At 41.2% G+C, this 20,008-nt stretch overlaps 1 protein-coding gene across 2 annotated transcripts in view; it reads right to left on the bottom strand.

Annotated features, from left to right (window-relative positions):
- LOC310943371 (ATP-binding cassette sub-family C member 4-like) overlaps window positions 1-19,183 on the bottom strand; it is a 40,494-nt gene extending 21,311 nt beyond the window's left edge. The window contains exons 1-20 of one of the 2 annotated variants that reach the window (XM_083908922.1): window positions 18,971-19,183; window positions 17,267-17,377; window positions 14,863-14,983; window positions 14,530-14,754; window positions 14,324-14,413; window positions 14,036-14,199; window positions 13,813-13,938; window positions 12,164-12,413; window positions 11,979-12,083; window positions 11,681-11,770; window positions 10,300-10,491; window positions 10,051-10,145; window positions 9,876-9,962; window positions 9,652-9,748; window positions 7,930-8,175; window positions 7,651-7,782; window positions 7,476-7,513; window positions 7,092-7,186; window positions 6,576-6,722; window positions 1,322-1,401 (exon numbers count right to left, since the gene is read on the bottom strand). In XM_083908922.1, coding sequence (XP_083765048.1) covers window positions 1,322-1,401; window positions 6,576-6,722; window positions 7,092-7,186; window positions 7,476-7,513; window positions 7,651-7,782; window positions 7,930-8,175; window positions 9,652-9,748; window positions 9,876-9,962; window positions 10,051-10,145; window positions 10,300-10,491; window positions 11,681-11,770; window positions 11,979-12,083; window positions 12,164-12,413; window positions 13,813-13,938; window positions 14,036-14,199; window positions 14,324-14,413; window positions 14,530-14,754; window positions 14,863-14,983; window positions 17,267-17,377; window positions 18,971-19,044 — 2,565 coding nt within the window. In that variant the 5' untranslated portion in view covers window positions 19,045-19,183. Of the gene's footprint in view, window positions 1-1,321; window positions 1,402-6,575; window positions 6,723-7,091; window positions 7,187-7,475; window positions 7,514-7,650; window positions 7,783-7,929; window positions 8,176-9,651; window positions 9,749-9,875; window positions 9,963-10,050; window positions 10,146-10,299; window positions 10,492-11,680; window positions 11,771-11,978; window positions 12,084-12,163; window positions 12,414-13,812; window positions 13,939-14,035; window positions 14,200-14,323; window positions 14,414-14,529; window positions 14,755-14,862; window positions 14,984-15,266; window positions 15,338-15,703; window positions 15,741-17,266; window positions 17,378-18,970 lie in introns of those variants that run through there. The other variant, XM_083908923.1, reaches the window with a different exon arrangement.
- Window positions 19,184-20,008: the final 825 nt, after the last annotated feature.

The following is a 20,008-nucleotide window of genomic DNA, read 5'->3' as shown; positions in this document are numbered from 1 at the left end:
CGAGTGAGCAACAATAGGATCAGCAGCTAATACTTTGATAAAGAAAGAGTGAAAATCTTCCTTCCTGAAAGCTTTCAAGATGGCCCCATGAAAGACACCTGCAAACAAGAAAGCAGAAAGCAGCGCAAACAAAGGTGTTTTGTCCAGAAGATGCCAGCTTTGTCCTATATCACAATGACCTCCCACTCTCTGCAGCAGCAAAGGACCAAAAGAAATAACATCCACCACATGCACTTAGTCATACTTGCACCATTTGCTCTTTACTTATTATATAAACATTATTCTTTTACTAAGGCAGAAAATAACTGATAAGAAATAATGAATGATGTAATTCATGAGCGTACATGTGTTCAGTCACAACCTATTGTACTTTCCCAGTTTTTGTTGGACCTTATGGGTCTTCTACAAAGTTATTATTTTACTCTGGCTATTATTCACCTTATTATCAAAATGAGGGAAACTATACCACACAAAAAGCTTTTTGTGTGAATGATCTTTTGTGCTTTCAGCATTTAAGATGGCTTTTGTCTACCGTGAGATGGGTATCTGCCACAAACATCACTCAGGCATTGTGGAGGGAAGATTCTTTTTCAGCACGGCTTTGTTCTATTCTTTGGCCCTAACCAAGGAGCCACGCCTGCTCCTCTACCTAGAATTGTGCAGCAAACATTCCCTTCTTTGTGACGCTAGGTGCATGAGCTGGCTCATCTCCGCAAGGCTTTCATGGGAGATGGCTGTCACAGTGGCAGGGTGGCATTTGGTAACCCAACCTGGTTATGCACTAGGGTGGCCCTTGGCTACCAGGCCTATAAGACCACAGAACCTGGGTGAATTGCACTAGGGGCAGCAAGTCCTGCTGTGGGTACATTGCATTTGACCTGTCGCCTCCTCGCCTCCTCGACCACATTTGAAGCGACCTTGCTGCATGCCTACTGATCACATCTCTTTGCCACTCAACACATCAACCTTGTCACCTCTCTCCTCCCCTCCTCACTGTTTTCCCCTCCACATCTGACCCATCATCCCAGGGCCCTTTATTTCCTCTTTGGTTCCTTTCTTCCTCCCTGTCACTTGCTTAGTAGTCTCCATACACATTCTCTAAAGATGCTGCTTCTGTTGTGTCACACAGAGAGAGCCACGCCCTCAGCCTATGTGCACACTTTTATTAAATCTGTGCAGGCGCTAGGCCGCGCCGGCGGGTAATCCTACAGTAATTGTTTCCAGATTAGGGGACCAAGACCACAAAGCAGGTTTAGCCAGGCATGAAATGGCCTCCCCATGCTGCACCGCCAGCGACGGAACCTGCCGAGGTAAGACTCACCTGGATAAAGTCCACAAAAGTCCATGGGAGGAGTGAGTCCAGGTAACCAATGTCCTTTGAAAACCTGTTGAGGATCCTCCCTGGGAGACAACACAACACAAATGAACAGATTACATGAGATTAGAGTATATATGTATAATAAAAATAATGATTTTACAGCAGTTGGTGAAAATGTGGAAATATGTGATGCATTGTTGAATTGTACTGTGTCAATGAACCAGCTCTAACTAAAAAAAAAAAAAAAACCTGGTACATTTGGAGGAACACATCTTATTATGCTCAGCACACACAATAAAAAACATTTTGTTTGCTTTAATTCCAATGAAATCTCACAAGACTACTGAGCAACAATTACCAAAGTACCTTTCAATTTAAAAGAACAGAGCTTATAAAGCGAGCATAATAACAGATGAAAAACACAAGCCTATCTAGATTATACAATGAATGATTATTTGTCGAGCCTTTCACAAAGACTGCCATACTCTTGGCTGAATACATGAGGGAAGCTTTTGTTTGGAAACAAAAGGCAACAGAAGCCGCGTACCTGCCTTTATTTTCTGACTGGCAGTGTCAGTGACGTTAATTGAGTTGCCTCCAATCTGCTCAGGTGTTCATTATTTTGGCTGGTGCTCCACAGGTGCGGAGGCAGCCCTTTATTGTCACTCCTTAAGTAACTTTGCTACCCTCTTCGGATTCCACACAACATAAGATTACACTCCAGCTGGCTTCACACACTATTTACTGCAGGGTCAGTGACAGCCAATCTCACACGATACAATGCAAAAGCAGGTGAGACAGGAAGACTTCCTCTGTGTCTTTTCTGTAAAGAAAGCCCCCAAATGCTCAGAGATGGACAAAAAGTGCCGACGCCTCGACAGCCGCTCGACTGCCACAACTATGACAGATTTTTTTTTTTTTTTTTTAAGTCAAGAATAGCTGCAGTAAATAGCCTCACGATGTTTCATACTGTTCCGAGCATCACTAAGTAAATGATAATATCTGGCTGGGGATAAAGCAAATAAAGCAGCACTCACACATTTAGGGCATTACCTCTGATGCCCTCGATGACACAACGTCAGTGACACAGTTAGTTTATCTAGGCTCATGTGAATCAGGGTGGGACTGGGTCAAGTAAATAACGGAATGTGACATGTGTTGGCAGTGTGGTAATGCGGGACCCCCTCAAGGCACAGTGGAGCCATAGCACCACTGACCTAAAAGTTGCCTCCTAGCCTCCTTCTCAGTCCTACGGAGGTGGGCCCTGTAATCACTGCTCTCCACAGCTGTAAGCAGCTTACAGCTTTATCCAAAACTCTGCTCCCGCCTAAAAACATGCATCCAGACGAGGCTGGGCTCCCCATAACAGCCATTGCATAAACCCAGCCAAGGCATTATTCCACACAACAACCTAGCAATGCTCCAAATCAGCACTGATTCAAAGTCAAGTGGCATAAGCATGTTGTACACTTGGAGGCAGACTAATCTTATTCACAGTGTGAGTGCCCGTTTAGCATACAGACATCCTGAGGGGAAGGTTCAAGCAAGGGGGCAGAGCCGCTGCTATACTAGTGAAGAATGCCTCTTCTTTAGCCTGGGAATAGGGGGGGGGTACTTGTCAAACTGTGTTTGTGGAAGATCCAATAATACTTAGGTAATTTCACTGTCTAAGCCATAGATGACCCAAATTCATGCATATTTGACAAACAATGCCAATGAGAAAAGGATAGGTTTCTGCAGGTTACATCATACCATGGTTGGAGGGTGTTAGTGCAGAAAACATCAGTCAGCTATCAGCTGTTTGACAAGCGGCTCAGTTAACAGTGAGTTTCATAGGGTATGAAGTAAAGACCATTCTCCGTCCTACACAGACTATAGAAGGGATACATTACAGTGATGCAGTTACACAAAGACATTGGCTGCATGGAAATGCCTATGAGGTAAGATCGGTGCGGGACAATGGCTTCAATCACTATGGGTGGTTGTCAACAATATCACCTATTGTGTCGAGAGGGGTATAGACATTTCAGGATATCAGCAGCATTAGTATCAAATAATTTCTCATGGTTTAAGACTCCCAGGGTGATTTGCACCACTTTTTTGGGCTCAGGAAATATCAAGCCCTCCCAACCAAGGCGACCCCCCTTAGGTGGAGATATTAGTTGAGCAGGGCCCCCAATCACACTTAAAGAAGTGGAACAGTGGGCTCCAGCTACAGCAGGGTGTGTGGCAAATTGTTGTTCCCTGTAAACATCAAGATAACTGGACAACTCAGAGCCACTCCATGTGTGGGCCGCGGTGCAGTTTGAGGGGCCTTTCAACGAAGCAGGAGTGATAATGAAGGAATACTGGGGAAGGGGGCTGCCAAGGCTGGAGGTGGCACAGCTCACCTGCACTTCTATGAAGGGCCCACGAGCCTGGGGCAGCCTCCCACCGCCGGCACCTTGCTGCCAATACTAATACATTCTAAATCCATTCTCTTCGCTCACACCGCCAGGCTCCTGCAATCTCCTCTCCTTCCCTTTCATGCAATTAAATAGTGGAAGTGCAGAGTGAGGGGGAGCCCTATCAGCCATACTGCACACACACGGCTCCATCTCCACATTCAATTTACACACTTCGATATCATCATCCTCTCTGCAGTACTGCATCCACTTTGCTCTTCGAACCAGCCAGACCTGGAATATAGACATTAAAAAACACTGCTTCTGTAAACACAATTAGAATCTCACATCAGTGACTACCGAAAAAAAAAAAAAACTGAAGTTCCTCATGTCAACAGCAGCTGAGTGACACCTAGCAAAGAGATGGCCCGCTGTGCCAATGTGAAAGAGGGACTGTAAGGCGTGTGTGAGTGTGTGTGTGTGTTGACTGAAACTCCACTCCTCGGCAGTGCTGATGAGCTGAAGCCCTGGCCTACAGTCTCTGAGGGGATTAGCCCACTCAGTGACACTAAATTACAGGGATCGCCATCAGCTCAACACATCCACTACTGTCTGCGCTGCTCTAACTGGATCAAACTCGTATTAACGGCTATAATACGACTGTACATATTAGTAAAATTGAGCAAAGCTAATGTATTAAGTTATATTAATCCTTATAATGTGGGGATTTCAGTCAGCGCTGTTATCAACAGCATTTTGCTATCTTAAAAAATTTCAAGCAGCATTGTTACTACATATAAAGGTTTTAATCACCAAAAAGCCCCAACTCGCAAAATCAACTATCTCCACACAGCACAAAAGATAACACAGAAACATGACTCAAATGGCGCGAAGGCATTCATCCACTGATACAGAAGAACTACAGTGCCTTTCCATCAATAATAATTCACCACCAGTGTACTCTATTGTTATAAACCACATTCACAGAATAACAAATAAGGCCTTTGTGCACCGATGCTTGAAATGGTAACCTTTCACTCTGAGGACAGCTATCAAACAGCGACCCTGTTCAGCAGCAACGCACCCATCACTTACACATGTAAACATTTGTCCAATCCTTAACCAACACATGGGCGCACAGCTGCAATATATACACACGTATGGCAACGCACTATAGTGGATGCAAAAGCAGCTGTGTTGGAATTGATGAAGGGAAAATTATTGGGCAAAGCAAAACGTTGGGAATTAAAGAGAAACTGACAACAGCTGTCATGTTTTTATTTTAAGCAGGTTTTTACAGAACTGACTTTATAAAAAAAATTATTAAGAGCCAAAAAATAAGTTTTTACTAATCTACTGTTGACATACTGTCCACACCATGTTATATGCTGGCCTACAGGGAAAACTGTAATGACTGGACTGGTCATACAATGGTTACTGATAGCAGCACAACAGCAATCAGATAGCAGTGTCTGTTAAGCCTCTCCTTTGCTGCACTATTAAACAGATTATTACATTATTCAAAGTGTTTGTCCTCCTCCTCTGTGTAGATTACCGAGCACGGCACACCCAGATAAGCCATCAGGTAGTCAAATACAGTATGCAACATAACAGCAGCACTAAAAACAAGAGTTAAAGATTAAGACCTTTGGTGTTCACACCAAACACGGCTTTGCAAAGGGAAAGCTTTGTTGCTACACCCACCTTTGATACAAGTCGAAACCACAAGCTCCTGAACACCCTCAAATCATATTTAGACTTGTGTTAGCAGCTTATTATGACTCATTATACAGACTTAGGTTCCCTTCTTGCTAAGAATTCCCACCCAGGCTTATTGTGTTGTACATGCAATTTCACTATGGGAAGATTAGGCCGAGTAATTATCCACTGACAGGTGAACAATGTTCCAGAAAAATTAAAGTTATCAAAGTGGGCCACTTGACAGTTGATTTATATCAATGACAGATTGTAGTCACATTAATTCAGCTGATTAAAATAGGTCTGTAATTAATACACCAAATCATAGTCGATAGCAAATGATTCAATCCTGTAATTTTTCTTTTGACATTAATTACACCTAAGGAAATTGTGTAAATTCAGACATATTTAGAGTGTTTGCTCATTTCTAAAATCATCTGCCTACTCTATTGACCATGGAGCTACAGCCTACAGCGCTAATGAAATATTCAAAGATTTCTGATATAGAGCGCAAGTCAAATACGTCTTTATTTACACAATAGCCTTGTCCAAACACAACACTCTCCAAGATCTACAGCAAACTGTATTTATTCAACATGATGTTTGCTTCTTCTTTTTTTTTTTTTTACTCACCGACAGTGTCAGTAAAGAAGATAGCGCTCTCTTTGCATGTATTAAATACATCATGGCTAAATATTAAGCTATATTACAAGGTTTTTGACTGAACTGACCACATTTTTGTATCGCAGGAGATACTTTTATGATGCCAGTTCATTCAAGGTAAAATAGAGTCGAGTAAAGATTACCTAATTAATATTATGTGTTGTTAATTTTATCAGTACAATTGATTATTAGGCATAAATCTTTGATTTTGTTTGAAGTGTTTTAACATCCTAAAGTGTTAATTATTATATCATACAGACCTTGATGGAAATGACAGACTATGGAGTTACATACAAGGCAGGCACACGGCTGTTTGTTAAGTGGATCAAAACGTGACAAAACAAGTAACAGTCTGCACTCTAGTGGTGAGATGTCACAACAGTAACGTCTACAGCAAGTGCAACTGGGTGTTAATGTCTCACAACCAGCATATGCTTCGTCTGTAACCTTGACCATGCAAGAAATCATTTAGTTATTTCAATGTGCGCTTCATATGATAGTGAGCAACTTACCGATAGGATTGATGTCGAAAAAGTGAACCGGGGTCCGCAGGATGGCATTGAACATGTTGCCGTGTAGAGTTTGGGCTGAGTTCACCAGGACGTTAAAGAAGAGCATACAGCGAAAGAAGCCAAACACGATTGCAAAAGCTGTTAAACCTAAGAAAATCGCAAAGAAATAATATTAATCACCACATAAACAATGCTGAATGTATGTCTGAGATGAACATCAAGCAAAAACATATCCCCCTCAACTGTGTTTTTGTCATAAATGCTGATCTGTCACTGTGGATAAAAAAGCTTGAAAGACTGAAAAGCATGTAAGTCACAGGGAGATAATCGGAGCAATCAAACGGCAATGAAAAAGAAAGGCACTGCTATCTCTCTGTACAGCTGAGGCCCATGCACATACACTGGGCCTAGAAGGCCTTGGGCCACAGCCAAATAACTGCGTGTCTGTTCACTGAATGGCTGCAAATTGAGAGCCCCACAGTACATAAAAAGCTATATGTGCTTCGTGAGCTTCACCTGCGTAAACACCTAGGTACAGGTCAAGGTCCAGCTGCTGAGGGAAGCTGCCATTGAGGTGCTCGGTCACATTGATGCGCTCTTGTTCAGAGGCCCTGCGAGTCAGACACAAAAGGGAAAAAAATTGACAAGGACAAGTAAACAAAAAGAAGAAAGAAAGCTACAACATGGAGGTACTACACAAAACACATTTCTTCTGTCCTGAGGTACAAGGTTGGTTTCAACAAGTGACAGATAATGCCAAGAAGAACTGTTGGTTCAATCGTCTTCCGTTATTAAAATATAGAACCACTTCCACTTTGTAGAAATATGCCAAAGAAAAAAAAAACTGTTTATTATTGCAAGCATTGTGTTTTTAGTGTGTGTAAAATAAACAAATCTCACCAGTGAGAAATCCACCAGTCCTGCAGGACGAACGCAACCTAAAGAAACACAAGCAAACAAAATAATCATTATTTTATTGTATTCATTTTTTTATAAAGCAATTAATTGCATTAATAAATGATTGAACAATAACATATTAATAAAAGAAAACAATCAATTGAAGAATTTCACTCACATGTGCAAGGACATTAAGTAAAAGGAGGACCAAGAGGACCAGCAAGTTAGCACCTGCCCTGAAGTATTTCACATACATGCGCACGCCGATGTTTCCCTCTGAGCGACCTTCCTCCTCTGCTTGTAGCACTGTCTACAAATACACACCCATGGCATTCAGCACCACTTCATCAAATAAAGCTTTTAGCAACAGGGAAGTATCAGTGAGTATCTTCTGCTCTCTAGTGGCTTAAAGGATGAACAGCAGGCCCGTTTAGTGTGGCTTTAACTCAATACTTACCACTGCATGTGGATCCGCTCCATCTATCAAAGAGTAACGAGAGGAGCACAGGGAGGACTTGGAGGACAAAGAGTTGACCGAGATTGTACGTGAGCGGGAGTGGGAGTGGCTAGAGATAGTCCCTGGGATGGGAGATGTGCCTTGCTTCTCATCATCCTGGCTTTCATCCTCCTCCTTAAGCAAAGAGGTAAAATCTAGTCCAGAGCGCTGCAACTCACTGTACGTCCCTCGTGCCACCATCTGGCCCTAACAAAGAGAGAAATCAACGACAAGAATAATACATATTAAAGCTGTTTTGCCTATACATGTAACTTTAAGTAACTTTTAAAACAAATAAAGAAAAAGTATTACCTGCTTTACCCTATTATCACATTTAGTGTTATTATTTGTATGCTTTATATATGTAATTGTACTCAAAATCACATGTCAAACACAAGGCCTGGGGCCCGTTTATGTGGCCGACGAGTGATTAATTGGTCTTAAAAATCTGTGTTAAAATAGGTCTATGCTGCTTTAAGGCGTGTGTTGACCATAAACTACATTTCCCACAATGCATGGTGATTGTGTTACCCACAAAGTGACGGCATCCCGCCACTAGATCGCAGTGTATTGTTGTATATGCATCATGCGATGAGTGAAATTGAGAGGGAGACTGTGATCACAACAGAACCAAAAAGATTTGGTAGTGAAAGTTAACTTTATTGTGGCTGAAGAAATGGCCCATGCTTTAAAGTCTTTTTCTGAGGGTGCGTTTTTGAAGCACTGCATGCTGAAGGTGTGTGAGCTGGTCTCCCCCGACCAGATACAGGATCAAGAAACACCATCTGGGACCGGGTTACATCTAAAATGCATCATATCTGTAACTTGAATAAGTAATAAATACAGAAAGTTATTTAGCAATATGTTACGGAGTCGTTACCTTTAGTTGACATTATTTTTGGTTAGATTTATTCTGTATGACAGTTATCTGGCTCTTTGAGGGCAATCATTATGCATACGTGGCCCTCAGTGAAAGTGAGTTCGACACCCCTGATTTAAATAAAGAATTAATTAAAAGTCAGTTCAAATAATAATATTAACTAGGACTCATAAAAAGGTGTCCTCGCGTCCCCCCACGCAAGTCAGGGAACGCAGTAGTTGGCTGACCTCACTGTCTCCGCATCACTCAACAGTCTTCACTTTTATTCGTTAACCCCCTCAAAAATATAGGTAGGTCTCTTGCATCAGATATGAAATTTCGAGGCAATCGGTCAATGTATGGCAAAGTTATAGGGCACTTCCTGTATCGTAGCGAATGGTCAAAATTCGCCAAACTTCCTGTCATAAGCAGGATATGATTGGGAGTCAGGGGTTCAAGGTCATTGGGGTTCAAGGCACTCCCACCCCCAGACACCTCCATAATGTGACCCTGCTGGTGATTACCTTTTCTGTCTCTGCTTTAATTCTTGAATGATGTATATGCAAATACCCATATGCACATAGCGGATACACATACACAAGTACAAGTATTTTGCCATTCACCTATTGGATGTATAACAGTAAACACTTGGGAGGTTGCTCTGTTATAGACATGATCATATGTCACTGACAGCTAGGTATTGTGGTTGTACATATGCTATCCATACAGAGCAGTTGTAAAAAAAAAAAAAAAAAGAAGGGCAGTAAGAAACAGGCAAATCAAGTTAGAGCACTTCTCTTTAAGATCAAAACACAAACACTAACCTCCTTCAAGACCAGTATAAGATCTGCAGCTTTCAGATACTGTAGTTGGTGAGTAACTAATATGCGAGGCTTCTTTCTCAAAACTCCACAAATGCACCTAGGTGAAAAAAAACAAATGTTTTGAAGCAAATAGAAACAATTTAAACATGCTGTCAATATGACAATATGACATTATCTTAAATGTGCTTTATATTGAGATCGGCAACAATAATAACAGGACTTACTCTTCAAAGAGATGTCGGCCCACCTCTGCATCCACAGCGCTGAGGGGATCATCCAGCAAATAGATATCAGCATCCTGATACAATGCTCTGAAATACACACACACATATATATGGAGGATATATTGGTCTCAGATAGCAAACACAAAATAAGTTTCTATAGAGTCAATCAACATACCTGGCTAAGCTGACCCTTGCCTTCTGTCCTCCACTGAGGTTTGTCCCTCTGTCCCCAACAAGCGCCAAGTCACCCCCTGGCAAGAGGTCCATGTCCTGTGTGTACTTTTACTCATTATTCACATACACACACACACACATATGTCACGACAAGCTAGAGGTGCTGTAACTTTGTGATTAACCGACCAATAATATAGCATGGAAGATTCAACAGGTAATGAATGGGAATATGACTTGAAGTGACTCTCACCCTCTTGAGGGCGCAGGCCATCAGAACTCGATCGTACTTCTCAGGGTCGAGCTCCTTGCCAAAAAGGATGTTGCTTCGGATTGTGCCGGGCAAAATCCAGGCCTGCTGAGACGTATATGTCAGTGCTCCTTTGACATTGACCACGCCGCTTTCCCGGCTCAGTTCACCCAGGATGGCACTGAGGAGCGAGGACTGACGCACACAAACACACAAACACGTATCCTTAAATGTCTTTGATTCTTTTCAGGCTGTGTCTCCTCGTGGGTCATACCGATGTCACCTACAATTTATATTGAGCAAGGCTGTAAACTCAAAGCTGTCCAATACCCGCTGGCATTTGCCATAGAAACCAAGGTCATAGTTAAGACCTCAGCGATAGGAGGGGTGACCGGTGGAGGACATAACAAACAGCCAGAGTCTAAGGGTCCGTAAATTGTACAAGTCTTTTTTAAGGATCTGAAGGTGTATGATGTGAGTTTGTTGAGATGTGTTTACATGTACAGGATTTAGTACTCAATAGAAGCTTCACATATTTAAATGGACAAGTAGAAAGTATGACATTTGATAAAAATCTACCAATCAAACTCTTGCCAAATAGAGCAAATAATGCAGGTTAAGTCCATTAGCACCAGGTCATTCTCTCCATTTTTCACATTTTGCTAGAATAATTGTGGAGACATAAGTAAGCTACAGCAACTACAACAGAAAATGTCCTCAAACAGTTCCAGATGTTCCAGATGAAAAATGAAATGTCAAAATGTTTTGGGGAATCCACGGAAACAGTGATTCTGTAATTACTCTCAGTGCCAGAAGAGGGAGACAGACGTTCTGTAACTGTGGGTTTCAGATACAAGGGGTTCCCTTAAAAAACTTTCATGTCACCTCACAAGGTTTCCCTCACACACATAATGATAGAAAACAAGTAACTGCACATAAATCACAGTAACACATTAACACCAGCAAATCAAGCAAGATGACTCAGGCTGCTTTCACACCTACAGCATTTGGTGCGCACCAAATGTGTTTGGTCCGAGACCTATCTGCCCTACTTTGGTACGGTTCCTCTGATGTGAAAGCAACCAAGCCAAAATTGATGAAACGGTATAATTTAATGCATGAAAGTGCCGTGTTTTTTTCCCGATGGTCTTCATGGTCTATTTTGGTTTGTTTAAAACTCTGCATATGTGAAAACAAAGCGTACCCACGTCTGTTTGCTACAGTGTAACATTTTTCTGACTGGTGCAGACCAAAGCAATAGAACCATAGGTCTGAAAGCACCCCAAGATGGGCTGCTGGTAAGGAAGTAAAACCTCAACATCTGATTTGCACGTAAGAACCATTTAATTACATATGTTTACATGACTAAATAAAACAGACATACCTTTCCTGCCCCAACAGGTCCAATAACTGCCACAAGCTGCTCAGGCCTCACTGCGAAAGACACATTATATAAAGTCGGCGCCTCGAGCATCTGCAAGAAAAAAAAAAAATAAACTAAATGACTGTCACATGAGTAATTTAATGCCTAATTTAGTGTTAACTGCTCAAAACTACATCATAACATGTGCATCACAATCTGTACAGCACACAACATTATCTATGCTTAGACCTTTTTAGTGTCTAAGGATTGCTGCATATGTTGTATATTGGAGACAAAGTAGTGAGACAATGTTCCTCACTTTATCCCAGTAGCATATTAAATCCTTTATCTCCACCATACAGTCCTTCTCTGCCACTGGAAATTCCAGATGCTGAGGGGCAACTTCATCCAGCAGAAGAAAAGTCTTAAGGGAAGAATCACATGTGAAGTTTTCATATTCAGAACTTAAAAATGACTTCTATGTCTATGTAGTGGTGAACCTACTTGGATCCTTTTGATACTGACGAGAGACTCTGAGGCCTTCTCAATGGCAAAGGGAAAGAAGAGTGTAATGGTGAGTCTGACTGCCCCGTAGAGGGCAATGGCCATAAACACTCTGCTAGAAGTCAACACGTTCCCCATCAGTACATAAACACACACGGTGAGGAAGATGATGATCTTGCTGGCCACAAAGAAAGACGCCATGTTCAGGCCACGCAGGTATGAGCTTTTCATGATCTTGGCAATTTCCATTCTGAAAACAAAAACATAATTGTCAGTCAATTTATATTATATATTATATGAGGCAGCTTACCTTAAATCAAAAATGAAAACATATTATAGTTCTGCATTTTTATTTTTTCAGATTGTTGTCGTTTTTATTACTGTTATCTTTATGTTTTTGTCTTTTTATTTGTAAAGCACTATGTCGTTTTAATTTAAAGGGGACATATTATGCAAAATTAACTTCTTAATCAATGAAATCTTTATATTTGGGACTCTGGAGGCCCTATCAGTCGGCAAAGTGTGAAAAAAGATGACTAACTCATGTTTTTGTGGTCCTACTCAGTCTAAGTACAGGAGAAAAAACATGCGAGTTTGACTTCCGTGCTCACTGGGACGTCACAATGCGCTAAATTCCTGGAATTGTTGTCTCGCGGAGCTCCACTTTGTCTGTAAAACTTTATCTGTCCAGTGGATACATGTTATATATGACGGCAATGTGACTTAAAGGGATAGTTCGGAATTTTGAACATAAGACCTATTTTCCAACTCAGCCGGTGTGATGGAGACGTCTGGAGACGTTTTCAAAAAGTTTAATTCAGTTCTTCTATTTGCCGAGTTCGCTGATGCTATGGCTAGCGCAAGTCAATGATACAAGTTAGCATGGCATTAGAAACACTCATACCGACTCCACAGTGCATCCCGAGGCAAATCGATTGTAACGGCAGACTATCGATGTACATATCTGTGTTGATAGAATGTTTGAAATAAAACCAACCTTGCCATTTGAAGGATTTATGTCTCAGCAGCAGCAGCAGCGCTTCATACTTCCAGCAGCGGCGGAGTGATTCCACTGCCGGAAGTATAGTGCTGAGAAAGTAGTCCCTCAAAAATCCATGCGATGCAACGTTAGTTTTTTTTCAAATATTATTCTATCAACACAGATTTGTACATCGATAGTCTCCCGTTACAATCGATTTGCCTCCGGTGCACTGTGGAGTCGGTATGAGTGTTTTTAATGCCATGCTAACATGTATCATTGACTTGCGCTAGCCATAGCATCAGCGAACTCGGCAACTAGAAGAACTGAATGAAATTTCTTGAAAACGTCTCCAGACGTCTCCATCACACCGGCTGAGTTGGAAAATAGGTCTTATGTTCAAAATTCCGAACTATCCCTTTAAGTTTCGTTTAACTTTTTTTTAAGAGACTTCTACTAAACAAGCGATCTGAACAGGGCTGTTTTGGCAGGGTGATTGAACTGCTGTGGTGCTTCATCCTTATGGTATTTTGACCAAAGCATGTCACAGACATGTTTATTAGGACACTAATAACTTGGTTAACTTGGAGAAATAGGGTATAATATGTCCCCTTTAAGAAATGCTATAAAAATATGTATTTTTAATGTTATTATAATCATCAATAACTACCTTCTGACCTCGTCCACCAGTGCAATGAAAGGCTTCTCCCACCCATACATCTTTATCACACGGATCCCAGAGATGACTTCATTCATTGTGCGTATTCGGTCATCTGTAAAGACCGCCGTTTCAGCCCTAAAATAGCAGAGACAAACACAAGGCATGGCACCAGTGCAACAGAAACTTGAGAAAGCAGGAGGAATGCGGAAAGATTTTAATCACATGTACCAACCTAAGTCTGGAGAACAGGCGTCCAAACATGGTTTGTAAAGGCATCGAGATGAAGAAGACAGCCATTCCCGCAAGGCATGATGGGCCAATTGCATGCATCAACAATGCTATCACAGCGACTGCTTGTAGGGGTCCAATCCACAAAAAATGAAGATGTAGGGTTACCTGTAAGAAAAATAAATAAAGGATGACAAGAAAATATTAGCCAAGTTCTGAATTTTTGACCTAGAAAGTCAAATATATAAGATAAATACAAAAGACAATATGGACACACTGTTAAGATACTCACCTCATCAAATTTATTGACATCATTTGATACAAGGTTGACAATTTGTCCTGTTGTAGTTTTGGAAAACGCAGTGTTGTTTAGACACAAAGCCTGTGCAGAAGAAAAGAGTGACAGCAAATTACAAAAAAAACACAGCAATGTGACAAATGTAGATAAATATAATATATAAAAATAGATATAAAACAGATACTTCCTTCATGACTGACCTTCCGATAGATAATGTGGCACATGGCCACACGGATCTTCATGCCTTCTCGTTGCGCAGAGTAGAAGTAAAGATGATGAAGCACAGTCATGCTTATGGTGGACAACGAGATGCCTGCAGCATAGGCATAGGCTTCATAGATTGCAGATTTGTTGGCCGAGTCTTGATTCTCAAAATACCCAATAAGCTTCCCAAGGAGCAGTGGCTGAATGACTCTGAGAATCTCCTGATGGAAGACAGAGAAGTGGATGCGCTGCATGAAAACAGTTTCCTTATTCTAGACGCAGCATTGCTCACTGTGGATGTTTGTGTTTGGTGAATGACAGCACTGTACCCCTAGGAGGATGTATATTCCAATTAGTGAATATGATCTCCAAAAGCACTTAACAACAACTTTGGAAAGTTTTGGGGGACGCATTTCTTTTGCTGCCTGTTGAACTTCGTGATTCCAATACCTTTGAAAAAACAAAGTGAAAAGGAAAGCAACCGTCACTTTGAGTCACACTCTGACTTAGCACTTATAATATATACAGTTAGAATTTCCCCCAAAAAACAATGGAAACTACTGAAAGGAATTATTAACTCTTATATTGATTTAAGGTTCGATTCCCAGTGGCACTTTCTGTGTGGAGTTTTATATGTTCTTCACATGTGCACGTGGGTTCTCACCAGGTACTCCGGCTTCCTCCCACAATCAAAAAACATTGAGATTAGGTTAATTTGACACTCTTAATTGACCGTAGGGGTTGGTCCTGTGATGGACTGGCAACCTGTACCCCATGTCAGCTAGGATTGGCTCCATCTCCCCCCTACGACCCACATGTGAAGGATAAAGCAGTTGTCAATTAATGAATGCTCTTTTAAAAAGGAAAATGTACACTCTATGTGTTAATATCACATAATTATGTACAATTGACCTCAGCTCTCAGACTTACAAACATGAACGCTGTACATTTTATGGTTTACATTTTCATATTTTATCAATCAGTATTTTCTTTTTCCTTTGTATTAAAGCTCCCATAGAGTGGTCCTATCGCACATATGTTAGTTATGGAGGTCTACTTACATACATTAACTTGTTGGTCAAAAACCTCCTAGTTGCTGTAAATTAGCCGAAAGAAATATTTCCTCACTGAAGCTCTCGTCAGTCACGCCGTTTCAGACTGAAATCTCACCCCCAGAAGACAGACTGTCTTGTGATTGGTCAGCCAGCGAGGGCTTTCCCAACTGTCTTGTGATCGGCCAATACCTGGAAGTGAGCATAACAGCTCTCAGAAGCGCAGCTCCCCCTTTGGAAACAGTGGATGCTATGTTATTCATTATGAAAACATTGTTTTACAATGTTTAAAAATGGCTTTGTTCACGATTCCCCGCCGCAGTCCCTTTTTACGACTTTGACCCGGAGTCGGACACAGAGTCAGAAGACATTTTGAAACATGTGAAACACCTCCACAACGGACTCTTCTTCTTCTGCGGTTCAATGTACGCAACCGGATGTGCCCGGACTAGTGCCCGGAGCAGGAGGATCCGCTGTTCAGGAGAAATGCTGTTTACATAACCAGACCAAGTTTTTTCAGAGATCTCGCTGAGCCCTAGATTACAATAAAGCACACAGCGTTCTCAGCAGTGGCTGAACTGTTTGTTCAGAACCTCCAGGGCTTCATAAACGAGGTAATGGCACATTTTTGGTTTCTACAATGCGCAGTCATGATGTTCTCACTTTGAACCAGCTTACCTTTATGCTGAGCATGCGAGACAAGACTTCCTAAAAGCAGTAGCAGGATGTACATCACCACAAAACAGATAGCAGCATGTCACAACTCATGACTAGGCGCCCCGTCTCATGTGACATTTTGAGAAGTAATATCTATATATAAACACAGCAGGTTCGTCTCCAAACAGAAGTACAAACTCAGGTGCCAAAGTCCCTCAGAGTTGGTGGTCTCTGCTATTAATGGAAAGTGCAGGGTGCTGAGATAAGCCAGTCATGAGAAGAGAGTCGTGTTATTATCATCTCCTGGTGGAGAACAGATCATTACAGTGTTACTACTGTTTAAAAGTTGTTTACATAATACTTAACACAATATTTGAGTGTCAAGATTACCAGATTTTACGACCGTCAGTCACAGGGATACATACAAAACTGTGTTGTCATACACGTAGAAGACATGCTTAACATGCAATTGTAAAATAATAAATGAGCTGTAACTGCAGCATGAAGGTCACACTTTCCGTTACCTATGACCAAAAAACCTGCTGAGGTTAACGCCCTTTTTTTAAAACTGTCATGAAAGCAGATGCTGATAATGACCAGAAGGTGGTTTTGTCAGTCCTGTAAACCTTTCAAGAGGTGGAAGTCATGGGAACAAGGTATTAAGAGCTTGGCTGGTACTGGCAGGCCGTTATGGCTGCATGAGCAGGGGATGAAAATCCCATACACTTAGTGGGGGGTAGAATGTTGACACAGCATAAGCATATTAGTGGTACAGAGGAAGGACTTCTTTGCAATCTAACATAGTACAATTTAAAGTGACAAGAGTTTAAACCCACATTTGATGAGTACATGACTCTGTTCTGGGCTCATGAATCTCCTGCTGACCAAGTTTGAACACTGGATTATTGTTTGTTAGTGCTAATACAATGGTGTCTAACTGTATAAGAATCTAACACTGTTAAGTCCAAACATGGAGACAAAAGCTTTAACATTTAAAATTATGAACATAATTATTATGCCATACCTCTGTAGTTCCTCTCCAAGTCCCTGAGACGCATCCTCGGGTAGAACTTTGTACATGTCATCTTCTTCCAATTTCCTCTTGTAGCCGATTCTGAACAGGGGATTCAGCCAACTACAAGTGAAGTATATGAAAATATATTCAATAGTGGAAATTACATTATTGCTCAAGGTGTAAATGAGTGTGTTTAATCAAAGTTCCTTTGTGTAAGAACTGCTGGCATCTAACGGTGAAACAGCTGAGTGATGAACCAATGGGATATTCTGTATCAGATATTATAGGATATTGGGGGGAAAAAAACAGAAAACAATACAATCCAAAAACTATAACTACTGTATAACAGCTTAACTAAGCACAGACTGCTAGTATTCGTCGACAATATCAACCCCTTATGACTCCATACATCCTGCAGTCATAGCAATTCTACACCATGTGACCAGGAGGATGTTATGACAGGGCTATTCAACTAAAATGTCTGGAGGGCCAGCTTTTTGGAAAGCTGTCCAGCCAGTGGGCCAGTCAACCGCTTTACTTACTATTTTGTTTTGCATGTACAGTAAACGAATACAAATAGATACGAAATGTTATAAATTATTTAGCACATATTTATTTAAATAGTTTTGTGCTAAAAAGGTAAGTAACAAAATCGCCAACATTCAGGTACAATACAATTTGCGTATAGTGCAAAAAGGTCACAGTTACAGTACCACCAACATTTGGGTATAACAGTCACAATTGGCTCTTACAAAATTAGAGGAAAGAATATAAACAACATTAAGGTGCAATGGCCACAAAAAGCTGTTTTTGCAGAACTATAAGTAACAGTAACAATAATATTCAGGTACAATTGCTACAGTTGGCAAAATAGTGCAAAATATTCTAGTACATACATAGGCTGCGTGCAATTACAGCTAGTAAGTATTTGCGAAAAAGTGTCGCAAAGTGCCAGAAATAGGCAACGCTACATTTTTTTGGCTTTTTAATAATACATTCATTATTTATGGGTTACTGGGCCGCGGGCCGGTCCAAATTGCTTGAAGGGCCGGTTCTGGCCCCCAGGCCTTAAGTTGAATAGCCTTATTACTCTATCTTTTCTCTATACCATGAATAGTCACTTTAACTGGTCCACTTTTTATAAACAGTCCTATAATGAAAAAACCTGTTTCCTCTTTATGAGAGCAGAATATTTGTAACAAGGCACACCTAAATTCTACAAACATCCCATGATGGATGGATGGATGGACACTAGTTATTACTAACTTAATACAGCCTTATTACTGCCATGTGGAAATGATGTAACAACAGACTCCGTGTAAAGCATCTGCCTCAAACCAATAATATGTTAAGTTAATATGAAGTTTAAGCGAAGAGCAAGTCTGACAACTTTTGTGTCCCAGTTAAAAAACGAGTTCAGCCCTTGAAACCCAACCCCATCCTGGCTGGCACGCAGCAGTTTGCTCCGGTTAAAAATCTGCTCAAATGAATCAATGGCACACACACAGTGAGCTCTGTAACCTCCACCGTGTGAGAGCGGTGGAGCTCGTGTTTGTGTACGGACAGATGCTCTGAGCCTGCAGTCACATCCAGGAAGAGAGCAGTGTGTCCCTATGGCCACGGCACACGCTCGGCACACGCTCGGCACAGTCACGCAGGACAACTTTCCAGTCAATTCAAGTCAAACACGGGCTGACGTCGACGTTTTCTTACCAGAAGAAAATCTTGGAGAGAAGATTAGCCGAAGTCGACGGATTATCCTTCGCCAGCTTCCGCAGAGGTTCCATGCCCTCGCCAGTTACACAAATAACCCGAGCACTTTCTCCGCGGGCTGTTTGGCGGAGGGATACAGATTAAAAACTTGGCAGAACAAGAAAACAAGCAAGGGCAATAGCGTCTGCGAACTCCGGCGTCAGTCTATATAGACTTAAAAGCTCAGTAAAGTGTAAAGGGAAAAAAAAAAGAAAGACGCACAAGACTGTTAGGTGAACGCGAGGCTGCGCCGCGTAAAACCCCGCCCACACGGGTTGCGATTGGCCACGCGCGTGTCCATCATTTCAACTGAAAAGTACAGCCCCAGGCTTCACTGAGCCGTTATGTTCTCGGAATAGAAAATAGGAAAAAGTATTGTGTCACACAACAGCCTGATGAGTTACAACGGTATAAATTGATTGTAAATGTAACGCAAATATTCCACTTTCTACTGTTGCATATCCACGCGCGACTTTTATTTTGAAGTATCCATAGAAAGAGAGACTTCCGCTCCACCTCCAACAGCGGCTCATCTGACACTTTTACCCGGCGTTTGCGACCTGGTTAGATCCGCTTACTACTCACTGACAATGGCCTAACAAGATGTTTATAATATATTAATCTATCATATATCTACACGTGATATAACAGAAACTACACTACAAAAAAAGGTGCATAAGTCTAAATACTAATAATAAAAATGGTGTTTTTCCAACAAATATATTAATATAAAATAGGGAGAACAATGAAATTAAATTTTAAAAGCTGTCTCATACCTTGTAATTATAGACACAATTCTAAACGAATTTGAAGTGACTGGGGGGTCACATGACTTTAGAGAACGCACAGAAATTATTAATATAAAAATAGGGAGACCAATGAAAATTCAATATAAAGAGGTGTGTCTCATAATTTACAATTCTAGACATGATTCTACAGGACTTTGAAGTGACTGGGTCATATGACTTGGAAGCTATTGAAAGGAAATAGTAATTTTTC

Source organism: Microchirus variegatus (assembly GCF_963457635.1).
Source record: "Microchirus variegatus genome assembly, chromosome: 22".
NCBI lineage: Eukaryota > Metazoa > Chordata > Actinopteri > Pleuronectiformes > Soleidae > Microchirus > Microchirus variegatus.
Note: the sequence above shows the minus strand (reverse complement) of the source record. Positions and strands in the feature narration are given on the sequence as shown.